Consider the following 16,282-nt stretch of genomic DNA (forward strand, 5'->3'; position numbering starts at 1 on the left):
TCCAATATTGATCCCATTGCTTTGATCTGGGAGTATTTGACTGGGACAGTGTAGAGAGAGCTTTACTCTGTATCTAACCCCGTGCTGTCCCTGTCCTGGGAGTGTTTGATGGGGGGACAGTGTAGAGAGAGCTTTACTCTGTATCTAACCCCGTGCTGTCCCTGTCCTGGGAGTGTTTGATGGGGGAACAGTGTAGAGAGAGCTTTACTCTGTATCTAACCCCGTGCTGTCCCTGTCCTGGGAGTGTTTGATGGGGGAACAGTGTAGAGAGAGCTTTACTCTGTATCTAACCCCGTGCTGTCCCTGTCCTGGGGAGTGTTTGATGGGGGGACAGTGTAGAGAGAGCTTTACTCTGTATCTAACCCTGTGCTGTCCCTGTCCTGGGGAGTGTTTGATGGGGAGACAGTGTAGAGAGAGCTTTACTCTGTATCTAACCCCGTGCTGTCCCTGTCCTGGGAGTGTTTGATGGGGGGGACAGTGTAGAGAGAGCTTTACTCTGTATCTAACCCCGTGCTGTCCCTGTCCTGGGAGTGTTTAATGGGGGGACAGTGTAGAGAGAGCTTTACTCTGTATCTAACCCCATGCTGTCCCCGTCCTGGGAGTGTGTGATGGGGGACAGTGTAGAGTGAGCTTTACTCTGTATCTAACCCTGTGCTGTCCCTGCCCTGGGAGTGTTTGATGGGGGACAGTGTAGAGAGATCTTTACTCTGTATCTAACCCCGTGCTGTCCCTGTCCTGGGAGTGTTTGATGGGGGGACAGTGTAGAGAGAGCTTTACACTGTATCTAACCCCGTGCTGTCCCTGTCCTGGGAATGTTTGATGGGGGGACAGTGTAGAGAGAGCTTTACTCTGTATCTAACCCCGTGCTGACCCTGTCCTGGGAGCGTTTGATGGGGGACAGTGTAGAGAGAGCTTTACTCTGAATCTGACCCTGTGCTGTCCCTGTCCTGGGAGTGTTTGATGGGGGGACAGTGTAGAGGGAGCTTTACTCTGTATCTAACCCCGTGCTGACCCTGTCCTGGGAGTGTTTGATGGGGGGACAGTGTAGAGAGAGCTTTACTCTGTATCTAACCCCGTGCTGTCCCTGTACTGGGAGTGTTTGATGGGGGGACAGTGTAGAGAGAGCTTTACTCTGTATCTAACCGCGTGCTGTCCCTGTCCTGGGAGTGTTTGATGGGGGACAGTGTAGAGAGAGCTTTTCTCTGTATCTAACCCCGTGCTGACCCTGTCCTGGGAGCGTTTGATGGGGGGAGAGTGTAGAGGGAGCTTTACTCTGTATCTAACCCCGTGTGTCCCTGTCCTGGGAGTGTTTGATGGGGGGACAGTGTAGAGAGAGCTTTACTCTGTATCTAACCCCGTGCTGACCCTGTCCTGGGAGTGTTTGATGGGGGGACAGTGTAGAGAGAGCTTTACTCTGTATCTAACCCCGTGCTGTCCCTGTACTGGGAGTGTTTGATGGGGGGACAGTGTAGAGGGAGCTTTACTCTGTATCTAACCCTGTGCTGTCCCTGTCCTGGGAGTGTTTGATGGGGGGACAGTGTAGAGGGAGCTTTACTCTGTATCTAACCCCGTGCTGACCCTGTCCTGGGAGTGTTTGATGGGTGGACAGTGTAGAGAGAGCTTTACTCTGTATCTAACCCCGTGCTGTCCCTGTACTGGGAGTGTTTGATGGGGGGACAGTGTAGAGAGAGCTTTACTCTGTATCTAACCCCGTGCTGTCCCTGTCCTGGGAGTGTTTGATGGGGGACAGTGTAGAGAGAGCTTTTCTCTGTATCTAACCCCGTGCTGACCCTGTCCTGGGAGCATTTGATGGGGGGAGAGTGTAGAGGGAGCTTTACTCTGTATCTAACCCCTTGTGTCCCTGTCCTGGGAGTGTTTGATGGGGGGACAGTGTAGAGAGAGCTTTACTCTGTATCTAACCCCGTGCTGACCCTGTCCTGGGAGTGTTTGATGGGGGGACAGTGTAGAGAGAGCTTTACTCTGTATCTAACCCCGTGCTGTCCCTGTACTGGGAGTGTTTGATGGGGGGACAGTGTAGAGAGAGCTTTACTCTGTATCTAACCCTGTGCTGTCCCTGTCCTGGGAGTGTTTGATGGGGGGACAGTGTAGAGGGAGCTTTACTCCGTGCAGAATCTATACGCCAGCAGACCTGGGAAATGCCAAGTTGTCTGCTCAGCGGGTCGGACCAAATCTGGCCCGCACGAGAACAAACTTAGCAGGGAGTGGATTTTCCACGTCCTTCCTGTATTTTATTGAGTGAACATTTACACCAGTAAGTTTTTACACGGGAATTTGCACGTTGTGTGCAGCGAAGGGGGATTGTCGGGGAAATATACAGCACAAAATCAACAGTGAATCAAAAAGGGGGGGGCATCTTCGTGTTCTTCCACCAGTACTTCCTCGCCACTTTCTGCGATGTGGTCTTGAAATGTTCCGACTGCAAGAGGACGTGGAAGCAATCAGCACCAGTCGATCCGCCGCGAGGCTGTTCAGCCCTTTCGGGTCCGTGCTAGCCGTCCCCTTAACTTCCGCTCCTGAGATCTGTGGGCTAGCATTCCACCCCCCGCCCCCATCCCCTCCAAGTTGTCAAAACATGCCTTTTTCCTGACTAACCTGACATGGGAACACCACCACCATAGCAAGTTCCCCTCCGAGCCCCTCACCTCACCATCCCGACTCGTCGGCCGTTCCCTCAGTGCCGCTGAGTCAGAATCCTAGGACTCCCTCCCTAACGGCACTCTGTTGCGGGAGTGGGGGGGGTCCCCCTGCACTAAACAAACCCTCTCAGAGAGTCTTCAGGTACAGGAGCCATTATGAGGTCAGGGGAGATGGTACCAAGAACTGAATTATGGCAATTTCTAAGTCTCCAGGAAAGGTGGGGCTCATAAAAGGATCAGAAGTAATGAAATAAATGATAAGACAAACTGCAATGAAAGTTAGGTAAGATATGCCAAAAGAGAGTTAAGGGATTGAAAATGATTTACAGTAGAGTACAGTGGAGGGTTTAATTAAAATAAAACTGGTTTAAATGAGAAAGCACACTGTTTGTTCAGTTTACTGGCTCCTTACCTGAGGAAGGACGTTCTGGCGATGGAGGGAGGGCAACAAAGGGTATCCCAGACGGATTCCTGGTTCTGACGGACGGAGAGAGACCGGATCGGGTTCGGATTATATTCACCGGGAGTTCAAAAGAATTAAGGGGCAGTGGAAGTCTTATAGAAACCTATCAAATTCTAACAGGGACGAGACAGGGTAAAGGATGTGGAGAAAGTGAGGAGTGCGGATGCTGGAGATCAGAATCAAGTCTGGGGGTGTGGGAAAAGCACAGCAGGTCAGGGAGTATCGGAGGAGCGGGAGAACCGATATTTGGGGCAAAAGCTCTTCATCAGCAATGGGGGGAATTGGCTGTGCTAAATTACCCACAGAGATGTGCAGGTTAGGGTGGATTGGCCATGCTAAATTACCCATAGTGCTCTGGGATGTGCAGGTTAGGTTGGATTGGCCATGCTAAATTACCCATAGAGATGTGCAGGTTAGGGTGGATTGGCCATGCTAAATTACCCATAGTGCTCTGGGATGTGCAGGTTAGGGTGGATTGGTCATGCTAAATTACCCACAGAGATGTGCAGGTTAGGGTGGATTGGCCATGCTAAATTACCCATAGTGCTCTGGGATGTGCAGGTTAGGGTGGATTGGTCATGCTAAAATGCCCATAGTGCTCAGGGATGTGCAGGTTAGGGTGGATTGGCCATGCTAAATTACCCATAGTGCCCAGGGATGTGAAGGTTAGGGTGGATTGGCCATGCTAAATTACCCATAGTGCTCAGGGATGTGCAGGTTAGGGTGGATTGTCCATGCTAAATTACCCATAGTGCTCAGGGATGTGCAGGTTAGGATGGATTGGCCATGCTAAATTACCCATAGTGCTCTGGGATGTGCAGGTTAGGGTGGATTGTCCATGCTAAATTACCCATAGTGCTCAGGGATGTGCAGGTTAGGGTGGATTGGCTATGCTAAATTGCCCATAGTGTTCAGGGATGTGCAGGTTAGGGTGGATTGGCCATGCTAAATTACCCACAGTGCCCAGGGATGTGCAGGTTAGGGTGGATTGGCCATGCTAAATTACCCACAGTGCCCAGGGATGTGCAGGTTAGGGTGGGTTGGCTGTGCTAAATTACAAAGGGGTAAAAACAATGACTGCAGATGCTGGAAACCAGATTCTGGATTAGTGGTGTTGGAAGAGCACAGCAGTTCAGGCAGCATCCAAGGAGCAGCAAAATCGACGTTTCGGGCAAAAGCCCTTCATCAGGAATAAAGGCAGTGAGCCTGGAGTGTGGAGAGATAAGCTAGAGGAGGGTGGGGGTGGGGAGAGAGTAGCATAGAGTACAATAGGTGAGTGGGGGAGGGGATGAAGGTGATAGGTCAGGGAGGAGAGGGTGGAGTGGATAGGTGGAAAAGGAGATAGGCAGGTCGGACAAGTCCGGACAAGTCATGGGGACAGTGCTGAGCTGCAAGTTTAGAACTTGCAGGTGGGGGAAGGGGAAATGAGGAAGCTGTTGAAGTCCACATTGATGCCCTGGGGTTGAAGTGTTCCGAGGCGGAAGATGAGGCGTTCTTCCTCCAGGCGTCTGGTGGTGAGGGAGCGGTGGTAAAGGAGGCCCAGGGCCTCCATGTCCTCGGCAGAGTGGGAGGGGGAGTTGAAATGTTGGGCCATGGGGCGGTGTGGTTGATTGGTGCGGGTGTCTCGGAGATGTTCCCTAAAGGGCTCTGCTAGGAGGCGCCCAGTCTCCCCAATGTAGAGGAGACTGCATCGGGAGCAACGGATACAATAAATGATCTTGGTGGATGTGCAAGTAAAACTTTGATGGATGTGGAAGGCTCCTTTAGGGCCTTGGATAGAGGTGAGGGAGGAGGTGTGGGTGCAGGTTTTACCTTTCCTGCGGTGGCAGGGGAAGGTGCCAGGATGGGAGGGTGGGTTGTAGGGGGGCGTGGACCTGACCAGGTAGTTACGGAGGGAACGGTCTTTGCGGAAGGCAGAAAGGGGTGGGGAGGGAAATATACCCCTAGTGGTGGGGTCTGTTTGGAGGTGGCGGAAATGTCGGCGGATGATTTGGTTTATGCGAAGGTTGGTAGGGTGAGCACCAGGGGCGTTCTCTCCTTGTTACAGTTGGAGGGGTGGGGTCTGAGGGCGGAGGTGCGGGATGTAGACGAGATGCGTTGGAGGGCATCTTTAACCACGTGGGAAGAGAAATTGCGGTCTCTAAAGAAGGAGGCCATCTGGTGTGTTCTGTGGTGGAACTGGTCCTCCTGGGAGCAGATATGGCAGAGGCGGAGAAATTGGGAATACGGGATGGCATTTTTACAGGAGGTAGGGTGGGAAGAGGTGGAATCCAGGTAGCTGTGGGAGTCGGTGGGTTTGTAAAAAATGTCAGTGTCAAGTCGGTCGTCATTAATGGAGATGGAGAGGTCCAGGAAGGGGAGGGTGGTGTCAGAGATGGTCCAGGTAAATTTAAGGTCAGGGTGGAATGTGTTGGTGAAGTTGATGAATTGCTCAACCTCCTCGCGGGAGCACGAGGTGGCGCCAATGCAGTCATCAATGTAGCGGAGGAAGAGGTGGGGAGTGGTGCCGGTGTAATTCCAGAAGATCAACTGCTCTACATAGCCAACAAAGAGACAGGCATAGCTGGGGCCCATACGTGTGCCCATGGCTACCCCTTTGGTCTGGAGGAAGTGGGAGGATTCAAAGGAGAAATTGTTAAGGGTGAGGACCAGTTCAGCCAAACGAATGAGAGTGTCGGTGGAAGGGTACTGTTGGGAACGTCTGGAGAGGAAAAAACGGAGGGCTTGGAGGCCCTGGTCATGGCGGATGGAGGTGTAGAGGGATTGGATATCCATGGTGAAGATGAGGCGTTGGGGGCCGGGGAAACGGAAGTCTTGGAGGAGGTGGAGGGCGTGGGTGGTGTCTCGAACGTATGTGGGGAGTTCCTGGACTAGGGGGGATAGGACAGTGTCGAGGTAGGTAGAGATAAGTTCAGTGGGGCAGGAGCATGCTGAGACAATGGGTCGGCCAGGGTGGTCAGGCTTGTGGATCTTGGGAAGGAGGTAGAACCGGGCAGTGCGGGGTTCCCGGACTATGAGGTTGGAAGCTGTGGGTGGGAGATCTCCTGAGGTGATGAGGTTCTGTATGGTCTGGGAGATGACGGTTTGGTGATGGGGGTGGGGTCATGGTCGAGAGGGCGGTAGGAAGAGGTGTCCTCGAGTTGGCGTTTGGCTTCAGCGGTGTAGAGGTCAGTACGCCAGACTACCACTGCGCCCCCTTTATCCGCTGGCTTGATGGTGAGGTTGGGATTGGAGCATTAAGTGTATGCCAATGAAGTGTATAAGTCCTGCTCTGATTTGCTTTCCCAAAATGCAGCACCTCGCATTTATCTGAATTAAACTCCACCTGCCACTTCTCAGCCCATTGGCCCATCTGGTCAGGATCGTGCTGTAAGCTGAGGTAACCCTCTTCGCACAGTGTTTCTGATCTGGGTCTGTAATTTCAGCAGAAAGCTGGTAGAAAGCATCTGGAAAACACCATGTCCGTGCTTTCTCTGGGAAATTGGAGACAGAGCAGTTCTGCAAAAGGTTGACTAACGCATGGGTGTAAATGGTGCTTGTCGTAGCCAACCAGCTATAGGAACTTAGGGACAGGGGTAGGGCAATTAGCCCCTCCGGCCTGTTCCACCATCCAATATTAGTCAAGGCTGATCTGTGGCCTAACTCCGTATGCCTGCTTTATCCCTATTGTCTTTGCTTTAAAAAGAAAGGGTTTTTGAGATTAACAGGAACACGATTTTTAGAACAAAATGGCGGCACGGGACCACTTTGAAAGGCAACGAAAAAGCGGTTCCACGGGCACAGCACTTCCATTAGCAGGTCTGGGTGCGTGCCGAACAGCTCTCGGAAGTCCAGTTTTTGACACTTTGTTTTTTAGGGCGGCACAGTGGTTAGCCCCGCTGCCTCCCAGCGCCAGAGACCTGGGTTCAATTCCTGTCTCGGGCGACTGTCTGTGTGGAGTTTGTACATTCTCCCCATGTCTGCGTGGGCTTCCTCCGGGTACTCCGGTTTCCTCCCACAGTCCAAAGATGTGCAGGTTAGGGTGGATTGGCCATGCTAAATTACCCATAGTGCTCAGGGATGTGCAGGTTAGGGTGGATTGGCCGTGCTACATTACCCATAGTGCTCAGGGATGTGCATGTTAGGGTGGACTGGCCACGCTAAATTACCCATAGTGCTCAAGGATGTGCAGGTTAGGGTGGATTGGCCGTGCTAAATTACCCATAGTGCTCAGGGATGTGCAGGTTAGGGTGGATTGGCCACGCTAAATTACCCATAGTGCTCAGGGATGTGCAGGTTAGGGTGGATTGGCGGTGCTAAATTACCCATAGTGCTCAGGGATGTGCAGGTTAGGGTGGATTGGCCGTGCTAAATTACCCATAATGCTGAGGGATGTGCAGGTTAGGGTGGATTGGCCACGCTAAATTACCCATAGTGCTCAGGGATGTGCAGGTTAGGGTGGATTGGCCGTGCTAAATTACCCATAGTGCTCAGGGATGAGCAGGTTAGGGTGGATTGGCCACGCCAAATTACCCATAGTGCTCAGGGATGTGCAGGTTAGGGTGGATTGGCCGTGCTAAATTACCCATAGTGTTCAGGGATGTGCAGGTTAGGGTGGATTGGCCACGCTAAATTACCCGTAGTGCCCAGGGATGTGCAGGTTAGGGTGGATTGGCCGTGCTAAATCACCCATAGTGCTCAGGGATGTGCAGGTTAGGGTGGATTGGCCATGCTAAATTACCCATAGTGCTCAGGGATGTTCAGGTTAGGGTGGATTGGCCGTGCTAAATTACCCATAGTGCTGAGGGATGTGCAGGTTAGGGTGGATTGGCCACGCTAAATTACCCATAGTGCTCAGGGATGTGCAGGTTAGGGTGGATTGGCCACGCTAAATTACCCATAGTGCTCAGGGATGTGCAGGTTAGGGTGGATTGGCCATGCTAAATTACCCATAGTGCCCAGGGATGTGCAGGTTTGGGTGGATTGGCCATGCTTGTAGTGTTAGGTGAAGGGGTAAATGTAGGGGAATGGGTCTGGGTGGGTTGCTCTTCGGAGGGTCGGTGTGGGCTTGTTGGGCTGAAAGGCCTGTTTCCACACTGTAAGTAATCTAATCTTAAAAAAAATCGAACTTATCTTGGATCTGCTGCCATTTGTGGAAGAGAATATCACTGTTTGTGTGTAATAGTGCTTCCTAGCATCTCTCCTGAACAATCTGACCCCAATTCTCAGACTATACCCCCTTGTCCTAGAATCCCCAACCCATGGCAATAGTTTATCTGCCCTGCTTCCTGCTGTTAATAGCGTGAAGACTTGGATCAGGCCACCTTCTAAATTCTGTAGAAAACAGGCCTAATTTGTATAATCTCTCTTCGTAACTTCACTGCTGAAGTTTGTAAACCTATATTGTTCTCCCTCCATGACCAAACTATCGTAGCTGAGATGTCATGGCCAGATCTGCTCAGGGTACTGCAAGCAGGGTCTAGGGTTTTTAGTGATGTGGAAGTGCCGGAGTCGGACTGGGGTGGACAAAGTTAAAAACCACACAACACCAGCTTGTAGTGCAACAGGTTTAGTTGGAAGCACGAGCTTTCGGAGCGCTGCTCCTTCATCGGGTGGTTGCAGGATCCTAAGACGGAAAATTTATAGCAAAAGATCACAGTGCCATGCAATTGTTCAATATATCGTTTTAATTCCATGACACTGTGATCTTTTGCTATACATTCTGCGTCTCATGCTCCTGCTCCCACTAGTTAGCTGATGAAGGTGCAGCACTCTCCTACTTCCAAATTGACCTGTTGGACCATAACCTGGCGCTGTGTGATTTTTTTATTTTAAACTCCATCCACCCCAGTCCCACACCGTCACGTCCAAGCGATGCAAGGGAAAGCTGTAAATGTGGCGTCGACCACTGACTGAGCAGGTCCAGTGATAATGGAGATATGGGTTTTGCAGGGGGGGGAGGCAATGTGAGCATTCTACCTGCAGCTGGCCTTTGAACGGATGCACGTTTGGCTGAGTAACTGGGGATGGGGATGGTAGCAAAAATGTGTCACTGCATGGCAATGATGACTAACTCATTTGAAAGCATGGGAGGTATTGCTTAGGGATGAGAAATTATGAATGCTTCCAGACAAAAGAACTGCACCCCACACATACAGGGAGGAGGGGGGAGCTTTGCAATGTGCAATGGGCCACTGGGGTTCGGGGGAGGGGTAGAGAGCTGCTACAACATGGAAGCAATGGGTGGGGATGCATGAGGACTGCGCCTTGACTGCGGCAATGCCGGATGATTGACAGGAGCCCCCTCCCCGGGAGACAGGCTCCGTCATCGTCCCCTGGCCTGGCAGCTCCCATTGCAAAAGGAAGAGAGGGGGGGTGCGAAGGGAGGTGATGAGGCCAATCACCCACCACTTTAGTTTGAAAGGGGGCGGGGCGAAAGCACATCCGTGCTCACGGTCACTCTGTCCCTCAAGGGAATGGGGGTGGGGGTGTAAAAACAAATTCCTCCCTGGTGTTGCAACTTGCAACCACTCTCTCTCTTCCCCCCCCCCCCCAAAAGCGGTGGGTGGGTGAGATGGTCGCGCCGGGTGGAACGTTGGCGGGGAGTCCCACGTGGTGCCGGGCGGGCTGGCGGCTATAAAAGGAGCGCGGAGCGCGTCGCTCTGCCATTATCCAGCGTGCGGGAGGCGCGGCAGCAGCAGCAGCAGCAGAGACAGAGAACACCGAGGTGGTCACGGCAGCATCCCCCCCGCCCCCCTCAACACTCGCTTCCGCGGCCCCGTCACGTCCTTTTTAAGTTTTTTTTTTGTTGTTGTTGTTACTATTGAAAAGGAATCGAACCGGCCCCCTCGACATGAACGGACAGATCAACGGCCTGCACTGCTCCTCGCTGGACGAGAGGGCTTTCCTGTTCACCTCCGAGTCGGTGGGAGAAGGTCATCCGGGTGAGTGACTCCCCCCCCCCCTGGCCGCGCGCCGCGCCGCCCCGCGTGCGGAGGGGGGGGAGGGGGTTCGAAGCGGGGGTCGATGGGAAGGCGCGAGGGTTGGGGGGGGGAGAACCGTTCGGGAATGTTCCGCGGCCCCGTGCGCGCGCGCGGGGGGGGGGGGGGGGGGGGGGGTGATGGAGGCTCCATGCCCTCGTGGAGCGAGGCCTCCCTCCCTCCCCCTCCCGCTGCCAATAATAACAGGATCAGGCAGCGATCGCCTTGGGGCGGCCGGATTGATCCCCCCCCCCCCCCCGGGTTTATTCCCGCTTCTCCTTCTCCTCCTCCGCCATTTGCCGCATTGCCTCGCGGGGAGGCGGGGGCTCTGCCCGCGGTGTCCCGCCCCTCTTTCCAACCCCCCCCCTCCCCCAATAGGCGTGATGGCGTGCGTGCCGCGTCTCTGATTGGCTGGCCGGCGCTGTCACTCGCGATGATGGACGACCGTCTGCTCCAATCACAGCCGCAGGTCCCCCCCCCCCCATTGTCCTTTGCCGGGTCCTAGTGCCCACCGCCCACTGAAGACAAGCCTCCATCCTCTGTCTCCAATTCTGTGCCCTCTGCTCCTAGACTTTCCCATGGGGTGGTGTATCCCCCTCCCTCAGCAGTGACCCCCCATCATTATGTTTCAATGGGAGCTCCTTTTTTTTGTTTCTTGAGTAGAGTCTCAACTTGTTCTCCCCTTTTTTTCAGGGCAGTGAGTGCTGTCACTTCAACCACAGTAGGCATCGTCACCAAGCCTCTGGCTCGTGTTGCCTGACGAGTAAATCTTCTGTCTTTTTGGAGACACTGGGGTGGACAAAGTTTTTTTTTAAAACAAAAATCACCCAACACCCTGTTATAGTCGCAACAGGTTTATTTGGGAGCACCAAGCTTTTGGAGCGCTGCCTGATGAAGGAGCGATGCTCCGAAAGCTGGGTGTGCTTCCAATTAAACCTGTTGGACTATAACCTGACGTGGCTTGTAACTTCTCTCATCTTTGCAGTTTGTGCCCCAGAGTTTGGCTTTCTTCCTGGTCATGTCAGTCCCTACTCTCTCTCACCCCTTGGGGGTCAGGGTGGGTTTGGTGCTGGTTGATCTTTGACAGAAGGCCTTGTATTTAATACAACCTTTTGCGCCTATGCAGTATTTTATAGGGAAGGATTTGTAGTTGGGAGGCAGACTGCTGATGGTAATAATTCATCGAATATCTGAAGGAGCTGCAATGTCAGATTCCAGGTTTAAGCTGTGGACTGGATCATTTGAAGTAATGTGTTGAAATTGGGAATCATTTGGGATACTGTACTAGAGGTATTGGTTATGGTGGGTAATTGTCATCTGAGCCAATTTTTCTTACAGATAAAATCTGTGATCAAATTAGTGATGCTGTTTTGGATGCCCACCTCAAACAAGATCCTGATGCCAAAGTTGCTTGTGGTAAGCTACTGACACTTCTGGTTTTTTTACTAATGCAATCAATGGAAACATTTTTTGAGATGCAATTGAATGGGAAGCAGCTGGTGAGAAGAGGTAACTACAATTGTGATAACGTGTGACCTCCCTACTTTTGTAGAAACAGTTGCAAAAACTGGGATGATTCTACTGTGTGGTGAAATTACTTCCCGCGCATCTGTTGATTACCAGAAGGTTGTGAGAGACACCATCAAACATATTGGATATAATGATTCTTCGAAAGGTTTGTTCCAATCCCTATCTCTTGACTTCTGCGACCGTGACGTCTTAAATGTATGGTGACTTATGAACTCTGGTGTTTCCAGGCTTTGACTACAAGACCTGCAATGTTCTAGTTGCTTTGGAGCAACAGTCCCCCGATATTGCACAAGGTGTTCATTTGGATAGGAATGAGGAAGATATTGGTGCTGGAGATCAAGTAAGTTTGAATTTGGCCACGCTTGAATTGCGATTAACCTCTCAGTGGGTTTTGAGAGACTCTAAACTGCAAATTGTTTCCCCTCCAGGGTCTTATGTTTGGTTATGCTACAGATGAAACTGAAGAGTGCATGCCTTTGACTATTGTCCTTGCTCACAAACTGAACGCTAAGATGGCAGAGTTGCGACGTAATGGTACTCTGCCCTGGCTTCGGCCAGATTGCAAAACTCAGGTGAGCTCACCTTAATACAGTGACTTGTTTGCTTGGCTTTCAGGCTGGGAGCAGTTTTTTGACTTTAAAACCTGCTGTCGATCCTACAGTTTGTTGCTGCCAGTTGGGATCTTGGTCTGTCTGATCTTTGCCACCTCTTAATGTCTGGATGGGCATGATTCTCATTATGAGAATGCAGGTGACTTTGACACCTTCAGATACAGGAGGGATGTTGGTGGACATTTTAATGTTCTGTCGGAAGACTGGCTCAGTGACGTTTACCATGTCTTTCTGGTATACAGGTGACTGTGCAGTACCTGCAGGACCACGGTGCTGTTATTCCAATCCGTGTGCACACGATTGTGATCTCGGTCCAGCACGATGAAGACGTTCCCCTGGATGAGATGAGGGATGCTCTGAAGGACAAGGTTGTCAAAGCTGTCGTGCATTCCAAGTACCTGGACGATGAGACCATCTACCACCTGCAGCCCAGTGGACGTTTTGTTATTGGTGGACCACAGGTTGGCTAGAACTGGTTGTTCTGTGTGCAGACCTTCTGAAACCACTGAAGTGCAGTGTTTAGATGAGGGAACTAAGTTTTCTGCATGCACTTTGAAGCTGATACTGTTTCTCTTTGTCTTTCTACATGCTTGTGTGATTGTTTTGTGCTGCTTGCCTATTCCATTATTGCAGAGGCATCCATTTTGTAAACCAATCCAGTGCTTGATGAGTGGTGTTGGAAGCAGGGCATGTTTTTTGTTTTCCCTAACCTAGAAGTGCCCTAATGCTGCCTTGACTGGGTGAACTGGGGGCTTGTCCACTACTCAGTTGCAAGATTTCACTTGTGGGGTGGGCTGCTTGCTTGGCTCTTTAGTTTTGCTTAACTTTTGAAAAGCAGCTGGCTGTTTTAATGGTAGCACTAAGTGAAAGCTTAACTCTGTGACCAGGGTTGCTAATTATATAGACTTGAGTTTTGTAGTTGCCATTTTGTCTTGTGTATTATTCTCCCTGCTGTGCCCAGTGTACCTGATTACTTCCAGCTCTGTCTTCTTTAAATATGCAGCTTGAATGTACTCCAGCAGTTTGCTCCTGTTTGTGTTGGGGGGGAGGGTGGGGAGAGCCCGGCCTATTGCTGAAATCCTAGTGACTGTGTTCGGGTTTGTTCTGACAAGCGAGACTTTAAAAAAAACCCCAAACCTCTCAAAACAGGGAGATGCGGGCCTCACTGGGCGAAAGATCATTGTTGATACCTATGGTGGATGGGGTGCACACGGGGGTGGTGCTTTCTCTGGCAAGGACTACACCAAAGTGGATCGCTCTGCTGCCTATGCTGCTCGATGGGTTGCCAAGTCTCTGGTAAAGGCTGGCCTGTGCAGACGTGTCCTTGTGCAGGTGAGTTGTTAACCGCTTCCTGGGTTTGTTGCTTCGGTGTTTTGGGGGTGGGAGGTGGCTATTTCAGTAACCTTGGTGGCGTTTCCTGAACCTCTGGAGTCACACTGCCAGCTTACCTGTGCTGGAGTTGGCTGAGTTATATTTTTTGACCTGGTTTGTCTGGGCTGGGTGGTGATGGAGAGTTACCAATGACTCCCATTATTTAGTCCCATCTTTTTATTAGGTGATCAGTCCATATAAAGTGAGGAAAGGGTAATGTTGGAGAACATCAACAGTTGTGACTCCAGTGCCGTCTCTCCTAAGTGTGGTTTAAATTTAACGGGATCTGTCTGTACCCCCATAATTGGTGTGAGGTAGTGATGGGAGGACTCCCCCCTCCTGATTTTGTTGTCTGGTGTTAAGGTTCACTGGTAGTGCCCTCCAGTAAAATGTCCCACTCAACCATTTGTCTTTGGGTGAGTAAAGATGTGGCCTTAAATGCTATGAGCACCTTCTTAATCTAATTTATAGGTGTCATATGCCATTGGAGTGGCACACCCTCTCTCTGTCTCCATCTTCTCCTATGGGACCTCAGAAATGAGTGAGAAGGAACTGTTGGAGGTGGTGAAGAAGAACTTTGACCTTCGTCCTGGTGTTATCGTCAGGTAAATGGTGTTGGGGGGGAGATAGTAAAATGCAGTCCGTTTAAAGGGAGCAGCAAACCTCCAGTGGGAGAAAAAGACTCAATGTCTGAATGTGTTTTCCAGGGACCTGGATATGAAGAAACCAATTTACCAGAAGACTGCAGCCTATGGCCACTTCGGTAGGGATAGCTTCCCCTGGGAAGTGCCTAAAAAACTTAAGTACTGAGTGTAAAGTCTTTCTCCCCAGACTTGTTGGTGTATAATACAGAGAAGCTGCAGGCTCTCGGGGAGAAAGGCCCCTTCCCATATATCCTGTCCACCCATAAACCCATAAACCCATACGCTGCTAGTCACAGGATCTTTCTCCTCTTTCCCCACACTCCCTGTTAGAGCTTTGTCCTTGAACACCCACCCCACCATCCCTGTGCTAGCCACTGCATTGCTAATGTGTAGTTTTGTTTAGCTGGGCGAGGGTTGAAAGAGGGACCATGAACTAGGGGATCGAACTTTGAATTTCCATGTTCTAGTTGGGGTTTGGATCACCTGACACTACACTGTCCCAGTTACAGCTTGTAACCCTAGTCTGCAAGACTGCTTTTTTGCATACCTTTTCCCAAATGAAACCTGTAGTGTTGCTTATTCATGGAAGTGATAACCTATTTGTCAGTGCTGTACCCAAACTTTGGGGCACATCTAGTAATGGTGCTTATTGTGTGGTTCCAACCCTTCAATGTAACTTAATGTCCTGGACACTTAAACGTGCAGTCCTGTTTTTGGATTAGTGACCAGTTTTAATTTTTCTCCCCCCCCCCCCCCCCCCCCACACTTTTTTTTTCTTTTGAAGGACGTACGTAATGATTTTTAAAAAGCAAAAAGGGTTTTTAAGGAATTGACAACAGCTATGCATTGTTGTTTCTGCACTAGCCAAACCTCATTTTTAAACTCTTATTTTCTTTGTACAGGCCCTTGGTGGCCCTGACCTCTTGGAGGTCAAGGGCAGTTTCCCAAGGTCTGTGGGTTGCACACTTTGGTACTGTTTCTCTTCAAGGAATGAATCCATAACTGCACAATGAGCTCCTGAGTTTCAGACAGATGGATATTGCAGCCATTATGAAAGCTGGTGTCGATACAGAGAAGCCAGCAAGGTGTGATGGCTTAAGGAATTGAATCTTCATACTTGAATAATATTACGTTCCTATTTATTCTGAGACTTGGCGTAGTTACAGAGAAGCCACTGTCTCAGTTGGCAGCTTAAAAGATACATTTTTTTTTTTAGAAAAGATTATATATTGCAATTCCTTCAGTCCCAGTATCCCTGGTAGGCCTGAGGTGTCCTACAGAAATCCCTTGGGCTCAACCTACAAGGGGTCTGGCTGGTGTTAAACACAGGGGCAGGCGAGTGCAGCAGTTGCTGAAGGGCCTCTTGGCTGGTGTTGTACAGAGAAGCCAGCCTGTTTACATGCTCTCAGCTGCTGCTGTGATCGGCAAGTGCCTTTTTGTAACTTGGCAGTTATTACGTATGTCTGTTATCAGAAGTCCAAATACTGAGATCTCAATAAAGAGCTAGGTTCTCCACAAGCTGTGTTTGTCTGTGTCTCCTTACTCTGTGGACAGTGAACACTCACTGCACAACAATGCTGCCTTTTATTACTGCATTTGATTGATCATGACTCATACTGAATCCCTACAGTGTGGAAGCAGCCCATTTGGTGTATTGAGTCCTCTATACACCTTTTTGGACAAACTCATAACTGCCCACAGATGCCAGAGGGTGAAATCTGAATGTGGGTGCTGAGCAGCAACGCTAACCACCTTGCCTATTAGCAGTAGGCACTGCTCTATTGAATCATACTGCAGTCTTTTTGTAATATCTTGGCCTGAGTTCTGCTGTGAACCTCCCAGTTAAGGCAGAATCAACTTGCCTGAGGGGTAAATCCAATTCATCTTTATTTACAAGCCAGCTGAATGCTCCATCTCAAAGTCTAGGTAATTCTTTCATTCATTTTTGTTCCTGTCAAATGACGAGAATGGAACAAATCTCTTGACCTTGGTGTGCATACAGTATCTACATGTTACTGTTCTGTCATCTGTTAAAATGTGAAGGAGG

At 50.5% G+C, this 16,282-nt stretch overlaps 1 protein-coding gene across 1 annotated transcript; it reads left to right on the forward strand.

The window, feature by feature from the left end:
* Positions 1-9,818: 9,818 nt before the first annotated feature.
* mat2ab (methionine adenosyltransferase 2Ab) lies at positions 9,819-15,753 on the forward strand. Its single transcript, XM_087984220.1, has 9 exons — positions 9,819-10,043; positions 11,418-11,495; positions 11,632-11,754; positions 11,837-11,949; positions 12,038-12,181; positions 12,463-12,681; positions 13,370-13,552; positions 14,063-14,196; positions 14,299-15,753. Exons 1-9 carry the CDS (start codon positions 9,953-9,955, stop codon positions 14,399-14,401), a joined length of 1,188 nt encoding a protein of 395 aa, XP_087840346.1. The 5' UTR covers positions 9,819-9,952; the 3' UTR covers positions 14,402-15,753.
* The last annotated feature ends 529 nt before the right edge of the window (positions 15,754-16,282 follow it).

The sequence above is a fragment of the Chiloscyllium plagiosum genome, unplaced genomic scaffold (assembly GCF_037043375.1).
Source record: "Chiloscyllium plagiosum isolate Xiang-an unplaced genomic scaffold, Cpla_swu_hap1 HiC_scaffold_48, whole genome shotgun sequence".
Classification (NCBI taxonomy): Eukaryota; Metazoa; Chordata; class Chondrichthyes; order Orectolobiformes; family Hemiscylliidae; genus Chiloscyllium; species Chiloscyllium plagiosum.